This window comes from Elephantulus edwardii, unplaced genomic scaffold, assembly GCF_000299155.1.
Source record: "Elephantulus edwardii isolate Elephantulus edwardi_28Jun2011 unplaced genomic scaffold, EleEdw1.0 scaffold00075, whole genome shotgun sequence".
Classification (NCBI taxonomy): domain Eukaryota; kingdom Metazoa; phylum Chordata; class Mammalia; order Macroscelidea; family Macroscelididae; genus Elephantulus; species Elephantulus edwardii.
Genome location: NW_006399825.1, coordinates 8,612,774 through 8,622,265, shown reverse-complemented (window position 1 = coordinate 8,622,265; position 9,492 = coordinate 8,612,774). Strand labels below are relative to the sequence as shown.

Below are 9,492 nucleotides of genomic sequence, written 5' to 3'. Positions count from 1 at the left end.
GCTCCGGTGCCGGAGGAGTATCGTTCCTTCCTCTTGTCGGCAGCACGCTAGCAATTTTCTCAAGGCACCTAATATCCTGCTTCTCCAGCCTGTCTCCCAGGGTCCTCGAGCCACGTCTTGGCCCAGGGCAGTAGGCGCCCTCGCCATGTCTGGCCTCGAAAAAGGCCCCAAAGCTGGGCACAGAGGAGACTCGAGCGCCCAGCTGGAGCGGGGGTGGGGGCAACGGGTGCTCGAGTCATCGGCAGGTCTGGGGGTGACGAGAAGCAGCAGGAGGAAAGAAAGGGGGTTGGGAGGTAGTAGCGTTCGGTCCGGGGCGCCTACAGCTCTGCCAACCTTCCTATTCTCTCTGCCCCACCGCCACTGAGGGCCCTATAGGGCGAAGAGGGAAGTCCACAAAGTGCCTGAGCAGAGGGGAGAAAATTCAAAACGAGTCTACTCAACCTCGTCTTGGCTCCGAGGCCCCGCCATGGAGACCGACCGGCACAATGCGCAGGCGCAGCCCTACAGGAACGCGCAACGCAGCCTCAAGAGATCGGACCCCAAGCGGTCCGCATCGTCTGTTTCCGTTCTGATAGTTGGTTTTTTTTCTTTCCGTCTTCCCTCTCCTCGCCAGGCTTTAAAACCCAGACTGGAGGGGAACACCTAGTGAAAACCTCAGGATATTTGTTGGGAGTATAAATGAGAACGGCAACCCCGCAAAGTTTTACTCAATCGCAAAGAAAGGCAGAGATAATTTCATTGCCGGCTGGGAGTCAGGGATTTATACAAACCATCCCTTGGGCGTCGAGTAGGACTACAATTCCCAATGATCATAGCGCCAGAGACGCGCTGCTTTCTGGGAGTTGTAGTACCGGGACTCTGAAATATCATGTCTAAGACAAACTTCTTAAAAATTTAAAAAAAAAATCCCTTGGAGGGGTGGGGCTCACTTGTTGAATTAGAGTGGGGACTTTTTTTATATTCTTAATGATCATTGGCCTATGTTGAAAGAAATGCACGCGCTAAAAGGGGCACGTTACCTTTAAGAACAGGCTTGACTAATCCATGATTCTTACGTCACCGAGAAATAGGCAATTGATAAATCTGGGCTGGAAAGGGTGGCCGCGTGGTGCCGCATTTGGTGGAGGCCGCAGGGAAGAAAGCGCAGTTCGGTTTTCGGCTGGAGCGTCTCGCTGCCGTGTGCTTTTTTTGTTTATCAGGGGAGCAGATCGCTCATTCTCTATTAGTCGATACATTTCTGTGGGTAAATCTAGAGTGTACGCCTTACATTCCACGATGGCTCAGCTCCAGACACGCTTCTACACTGACAATAAAAAGTAAGTAAGCATCCCTTTCTCTCCTCTCCCTAGGATACTTCGGAAGGACTGCTTCGCCATGGTCTAGTGGATCTTTCGTTGTTTTTGCTGTCATTTCACGTCCCTCCCGCCGTTTTTGTTGTTGGACTCGGGGTTAAACGCTTCTTGCTTTGTCGGAACCGCTTCCTTCGGAAGATCTCAATCTCGAGGATTGGCCGACTGGCTTCCAGCATCTCGGCTCTCCTTCGCACGCCCTTTATAATTTGAATTGTGAATGGGGAGAGGTCGTAAACTCTTCTTGAGCGAATATATATATGATTTAACTGTAAACAGTTGTTTTAAAGTTTAAAAAAAGATGTATGCCACAGTGTCAGGAAGGAGACCTTGAGTTTATGAATTAAAGTTATGCCTTGCCCTCCCTCAACTGAAATAACTGTTCAATTTCACAACAAAATCAGTTGAAAGCTCTCCTTCCCTGAAACTGATTTTGTTGTGAAATTGAATAGTTATTATAGTTGGGGGAGGGGAAGACATAACTTTAATTCATAAACTCATTGTCCCCTCTGGCTCTTTTCTAGTGTTTTGAGCTGCTCTTGTCCACATAAATAGTTCTTGAAAGAACATAACGTTCAAATTGACCTTTTAAAACTAAGCGATTGTTCTACTTTAAGATTACTTCAGGATGTATTATTTGGTTAAGATTTAAATATCCCAGGGTAATGGTTTCAGGCGTTCATCCACCCTCCATGGCTTCAAAAAGACTCGAATCCACGAGAATTTCAAATTGTGTTCAACATTTTCCCCTTTTTGATTACTCTCCTTCAATGGAATCTTAGATCAAAATGTGCAGTAATGATAGCTGGACACCATCCATTTTCTTCTGGTGTCATACTAAGAGCAGTGGTTTAAGGAGACCAGATTCTCCGTTTTTCTTTGATGCTCCGAGTGAATACAGACCAGTTGAGCCTTAGGCGGCCACTTGCGAGCTTGTAGGGGTGCGGGCTCAACACAGGAAACAAGAAGGTAGAACAGAAGCACTAAGACATTAGTAGACTAGTGAACTGGAAAGTCCCCTGGACCATGAAACTATATCCAGTGACATTGTTCAGTTATCCCTTTTCTTTTTTGCTATTGTTATTTATATATTGATCATACAGTTTATTGTTACGTGCAGTCGAGTCACCTGCGACTCATAGTGACGCTGAGTACAACTGCCCTGAACCCTGCTCTATCCTGTGCCAACCTCACGGTCTTTGACACACCCACCCCAGTTTCCCCAGTCACTGAATCGATCCATGTCATCGAGGGTCTTCCTCTCCTGTGCTGTCTCTCCACCCTCCCAAGCATGCCGTCTTTCTTCATGGACTGGTCTCTCCTTGCAACATGTCCAAAGTATGTCAGATGAAGCTTAAGAATCCTTCAGAATCCTTGCCTGGTTTAACCCCCTCTAGGATGAACCTGTTCGTTTTCTTAATAGTCCGTGGTACACTCAATACTCTTCTCCAACACCACAGCTCAAAGCCTTCAGTTCTCCTTCTATCTTCCCTAAGTCATTGTCTAGCTCTCTGACATATAGCAAGTGATTACAAAGACCATGGCCTGTATGAGGCACACCTTAGTCTCCAGAGTGACATCATTGTTCTTCAGTATTTTGGAAAGGTCCCTAAGAGCAGACATTCCCATCACAATGCATTTTTTAATTTCCTGGCTGCTGGCGCCAAGAATGTTCACTGTGGAGCCAAGCAAACTAAAGCTGTTAACAATCTCAATCTCTTCACCATTCATCCTAATGCTATCAATTGGCTCAGTGATAAGAATTTTTTTTTTATTTTTGTGTGCGTGTACCGTCAAATCAGATCTGACTGGTACAGGAGGAGATTGCCCCTCCTTCCCCGGCAGAGCATCTGGTGGATTCGAACCGTGCACCTCTGGGACAGTGATAAGAATTTTGTTTCCTTGATGTTGAGCCTCGGTCCATATTGAAGGCTGCATCCTTGACCATCTGCAGTAAGTGCTTCAGGTCCTCCTCAGTTTCAGCAAGCAGGTTTATGTCATCTGCATAATGCGTAAATTCATACTACTTTAGCCAATCCAATTTTTTATAAGTATACAATGTGGAACTTAGTGACAGCAATTATAATTGTGTATGCCACTTACCCTCAATTAATGCAATTTCCAATTACTAATTTTTTTATTAATTGTTACACATTTTTCTCCCCCTGCCTGCCTCCTACCCCACCCTCAATGCACCCCTTCTACCAGATTATTGTCAAACATATAATGCCTAATCATATATTCCTTTTGGACAGTTCTACCCCTCATCTGTTCTAATGCAGTGTTCATTAATGTGCATTCTTTTCCTATTCTCTCCCCAGTACCCACTTTGTATGTCCTGTTTTATGACAGTAGTGCTATGCAGTATTTGTCCTTTTGTGACTGATACATATTTCTCAGCATAATGTCCTCCAGGTTTTTCTTGTTATGTAATGTCCCATTGTGTGCATATATCATATTTTTCTGTCCATTAGTTTGTTGGGTGTGCATACATCTTTTTGAGTAGTGGCCCTGATTTCTTGAGGGTATATTCCCAGTAGTGGAATTGCTGGGTCAAATGGTATTTCTAGTTCCAACTTTTTGAGGAAGTGCCAGACCACTTTCCGTAGCGGCTGTACATTTTACATTCCCACCAGCAGTGAGTAAGAGTTCCAGTCTCTCCAACAACCTCAGCAGCATTTGTTGTTTGCTTCTCTGTTGAGCTTTGCTATTGCTGTTGGGGTGAGATATCTCATAGTTGTTTTAACACTACTAAACTCAACTTCTCCCTTTATATTTTTATATGAATGGGGTTATATAATATCTGCCCCTTTTTAAAAAAATCTGCCCTTTTATGATTAACTTTTTTCACTCAGCATTTGTGCTAACTTTGTACATTCTATATAGCATGTGTCAAAACTTCATTTCTCCTATTGTCTGAGCAGCATTCCATTATATATATCTATGTATCACATTGTATTTGTTTGTTCATGTGTTGTTGATGGACATTTAGTTTTAACCTTTTAGCTCTTGGGAACTTAGGACTAATGTTTCATTAACATTGATGTTCATGTCTCTTTTGGAAGATCTGCTTTCCAGTCATTTCAGTATATTCATAGGAGAGGAATTGCTTGTTCATATGATAGTTCTATTTTTGTTTTTAAGTTTTAGCCATCCTGCTGCTATTGAGTACTGCCAGGCCGGACTAAGTCATCCTAGTGGTAGTATAATGGTGTCCTACTGTGATTTTAAGTGGCATCTCTGGTGGTTGAACTTTTTGTGTGTTTGGTGACCATATAAATGAATTCCCTTTTGGTGAAATTCTTGCTTATTTTATGATTGAATTGTATTTTCCTTGTTACATTGTCCAAGTTTCACATTGTTACTGTTATGTGTGGTTGAGTCACCTGCAAATCATAGTGACAGTGTGTACAACAGCCCTAAACCCTGCTCTATCCTGTGCTAGTCTTACTGTCTCCAACTGAATCAATCCATCTCATCAAGGGTCTTCCTCTCTTGCGCTGTCCCTCCACCCTCCCAAGTATGACATCCCTCTCAGGACTGATCCCACCTTGCAGCATGTCCAAAGTCTGTCAGACGAAGCTTCAGAATCCTTGACTCCAAGGAGCAGCCTGGCTTAACCCTCTCCAAGATGAACTTGTTTGTTCTCCTAGCAGTCCATGGTATATTCAACACTCTTCTCGAGCACCCAGCTCAAAGGCATTTTTAGAGAGGTCTCTGACAGCAGAGTTTTCCAATGTAACTTGTCTTTTAGTGTCCTGGCTGCTGGTATCAGATGTGTTGATTGTGGAGCCAAGCCAATTAAAGCTGTTAAAAATCTTAATCTCTTCACCATCTATCTTGATGCTGCCAGTTGGCCCAGTGGTGAGAATCTGTGTTTTTTCTAATACTGAGTTTCAATCCATAGTGAGGGCTGTAGTCCTTGACCTTCTGCAGCAAGCGCTTCAGGTCCTCCTCAGTTTCAGCAAGCAGGGTTGTGTCATCTGCATAATGCAGATTGTTGAGGAAGTTTCACATCTATTTTGGTTATTAGATTCCTGTCAGATGATTTCTGAAGATATTCCTTCAATTAGTAGCCACTCTTCATTTTTTACAGTCTTTTGATATTTTAATGTTTTAAATTTTTACAAGACCTTATTAATGTATTTTATATTTTGCTTTTAATGTTATTAGATAATCGATTCATGAAAGCTAAGCCTGCCTCCACTGACTCTGCTTTTTTTGTTCCATGAATTTTATGAATTGGCCTAGTGGATAGGGAGCTCTGCTTGCTTAGTAGTAAGGAGTTGTGCTACCAACCCAAAGGCACACAGTTTCAATCCACCAACTGCTTCGCAGGAGAAAGATGAGGTTTCCTTCTTTGTGGTTTACTGCTTCAGAAAACCCACTGGAGGGTCAGCTCAGTGTCAGTTCCAATTTGTCCGTATGTAACAACAACAAAATGAATAGAGAATTGTGCTGCCAACCCAAAGATGGGTGGTTCAAATCCACCAGCTGCTCTGAGAGAGATATATAGGCCCATACGATTTTTAGCCTTTAAAACCTGGCTAATTCTGGTGGCCTAGTGGTTAAGAAGCTACACTGCAATTCCAGAGGTGAGCAGTTAGAATCCACCAGATGCTCTGCTGGAGAAGGAGGGACAATGTACTCCTGTACCAGTCAGATCTGGTTTGACAGTACACACACAAAAATAATTAAAAAAATTGAAAAAAAAAATCCTACTGGACAATCATCTGTGAATTGGATCTGACTCAGCACACAATAAAAACCTGGTGGAGGGTCAAGTATGAGTGTGTCTCTTTCTACTCTAAGGCAGTGAAAAAGAGATTTGCATTTGGTTGTGGTTTTGGTTGGGTGGTTTTTTTTTGTGTGTGTGAGATCCTGTTTCATTTTTCTGCATATGGAAATCTAATTTTTCCACCACTGGCTATTAGACTCTTTTCTGTTCATGCATAAACTTGGTACCTTTATGAAAGTTCAGTTGACTACAGATATGTGGGTTATTTCTGAATTCTTAGTTCTATTCCATGTGGGTATGTATATATTGTTACACCATAAAGAAGCTGTTTTGATTATATAGCTATATTGAAAAAACAGAACCCAAACTCATTGCTCTGACTCATAGAACTGACTCATAGCTGATACTCCATGAGATTGTTAGAGGCATTAAGTTGCTTAGGAGCAGATCGCCCATCTTTTTTCCACAAAGCTGCTGTTGAGTCAAACTCCATGTGAACTGCGCCACTAGAGCTACAGTAGCTGTAGAATATTTTTTAAAATCAGAAATGTGAGTCCTCTGAATTTGTTCTCCTCTTACAATACTGTTTTAGCTATTTAAGACCTTTTGTACTTCCATATAAGGTTGAAAGAGCCATGGTGGCTTAGCGACTTAAGTGTTGGTTTCCAAACTAAACAGATGGCGGTTTGAACCTACCAGCCACTCTGTGGAAGAAAGATGAGCAGTCTTCTGCTAAGTCTTACAGACATGTAAACCTGATGGAGGGTTGACACTAGTCAGAATTGACTTGAGGGCAGTGGGTTAAACAAAGTTAAGAACTCATTCTTTTCTTATTCTTATAAAGAATTCTTTTCCTGTTTTTATAAAGAAGGCTGTTGGAATTTTGATCAGGAATTCGTATTGAAACTGTAGATCATTTTTTATCATTTTGACATTTTCATGTTAACTAAATTTTGCAGTCTGTGACCAGTTTTGTTGTCTTCAATCTCTTTCATTATTTCTCCTCATTCCTAAGTATTTTATTCTCTTAGATGCTATGGAATTCTCTAATTGATCTCTTTCAGATTTTTCATTTTCAGTTTCTAGAAACACAGATATTTCTATTTGACTCTGTATTCTGCAGCTTTGTTAAATTCTTTTATTAGTAATAGAGGTTTTCTTTTGGAGTCTAGGATTTTCTCTATATAGGTTCATATCTACAAATAGAGATAATTGTACTTCTTTTCCAATCTAGATACATTTCATTTCTTTTCCTTACTGCTCTGGATAGGACTTCTAGTACAATACTGAAGAGAAGTGGAGAGAGCAGGCACTCTTGTTTGATTCCTGATTTCAAGGGAAAAGCTTTCAATCTTTGTCCATTTGGTGGCCATTGGCCTTTCATAAGTGTCATTTTCTTTTCAAAGAGGTGATAGGTGATGCTTTCCTAAATTGGGCTAGAATGTGGGGCTCTGCATAAGGGCTGGATTAAAAATGGTTTTTTACCAGAGTGTGTGATATCAATTCAAATACAGACTCTCTATTAAGGGTGTGATGTCAATTCAAATATAAACTTACATATTTACTTTTAGTGAAACATTTTTGCTGAATGCTGTTCGCCTTATTCAAAATGATCTCTTTTAAGTAAATCTTACCTTTTATTTTTTATTTAATGCAAATTACTTTCATTCTTTTTCACTGTTAATCTAGATGCTTTCTCAGATTTGAAGTCTTTTAGTATCTAATGTTTGTAAATAATTAAAATGTCTTCTACTTTCTTATTTATGTTCTTAGTCTAACTCAAGGAATGTGGTGAGGCAGTACTAGAACTAATGTATTTTTAAATACCATTTTATTGTGGTGAAGTATACCTATAAACAGTTGTATTTTGGACATGTTGTGAGGCAGGACCAGTCCTTGGAGAGGGACATCATGCTTGAAAGTATGGAGGGACAGTGCAAGAGAGGAAGACCCTCGATGAGATGGATTGATTCAGTGACTGGGGTAATAGGGGTAGGTGTGTCAGAGACAGTAAACCTGGCACAGGATAGAGTAGGGTCACTGTGAGTCACAGGCAACTTGATGGTAAAAAACAACAATAGTGGGTTTGAAGATATTTTGATTTGCATTTTCCGCATGACTAATGATAATATTTTGATGTGCTTATTGATCTCTTACATAATTTTTAGAAGTGTTTCTATAATTTTTGATCTGTTCATATCCTTTAACAGAGTTTGCCTCATCTATTCAGTAAGATAAGGAAAGTAAATGAAATGTATCTAGATTGGAAAAGAAGTACAATTATCCCTATTTGTAGATATGAACCTATATAGAGAAAATTTTTATTGTTGTATGTACCATTGGGTGGAACTAATTTAGTGAGTTGTAAATATTCTTTAGAGAATTCAAAGGCATCCAGTTCAAATTCACCAGCTGTTGTACAAGAGAAAGATGGGCAGTCTTCTCTCCTGTGATTTACTGTTTCTGAAACCCCTGCTGTATGATCAGCTATCCGTCGGTTCTAAGTCATCATCAGTACATAACAATAACAGCAAATAGCAAATATTCTGTCTGTAGTTTGATACAAATCTAAAAAAAAAAAGCCACAAACAAACACACACCAAACCTAAAACTTTGCATATATTTTCTTTCATTCTCTCTTACAAGAATCTCCTAATCTGCTATCTGCTTTTTTTCTTTAGCCTCTAAGTCATTCTTCACAGTGCTATTAGAAAGCTTTAATTCAATAATATTCCTTAAATTGGTCTGTTAGGCTTTCAGATTGCCAAAGGAAGGAAGTAAAAACTATTTCAAGCAATACATACAAGATTCCCCATTCTGATCTCTTTAGCTTCATCTCTGGTCACTGTCTAGAGCAAAAGCCTACTTTCTGGTATCATTTTGATGGACATTTAAAAGTCCCTAGCTATTGCTTTATTGTTCTTCCAGATTGATTTTAATCTTACTCCCAGTTGGCAAAAACTCACTTTTCTAGATGTTGTTTGAGTTAACTTGTTTCTGTACCTTTTAAAAAAAATTCTTTTATTGTGTTTCATTCATGCACGCACATTGCTTTATATTTTCTCTTTCCTCACTCTAAGAACCAAAGTTTTCAACCTAATGATTTTCTCTCCCCCGTCTTACGCCCCTTCCCCTTCCCCTTCCCTCTTTGTATATGCATACACATCTCACTGGTTATCTTTCTGGTTTTATAATAGACTTATACAGTATTTGTTCTTACGCACCTGAGTTCACTCAGCATAATGCTCACTAGCCTCTCCTATGTTATATAGTGTTTTTTCAGATCATTGCTCATGAGTGCTGAATAGTACTTCATAATGTGAAATCTAGTCTTTTGTTGATGGAAATTTGGGCTGTTTCCATTTCTTGATACTGTGTTGTGCACCTTTTTAAACCCAACTTACT

At 40.3% G+C, this 9,492-nt stretch overlaps 1 protein-coding gene across 1 annotated transcript in view; it reads left to right on the top strand.

Annotated features, from left to right (window-relative positions):
* The first annotated feature begins 1,233 nt into the window (after positions 1-1,233).
* WDR12 (WD repeat domain 12) overlaps positions 1,234-9,492 on the top strand; it is a 31,497-nt gene continuing 23,238 nt past the window's right edge. Inside the window, exon 1 of the mRNA XM_006889095.1 lies at positions 1,234-1,316. Coding sequence (XP_006889157.1) covers positions 1,276-1,316 — 41 coding nt within the window. The 5' untranslated portion in view covers positions 1,234-1,275. The remainder of the gene's footprint in view (positions 1,317-9,492) is intronic.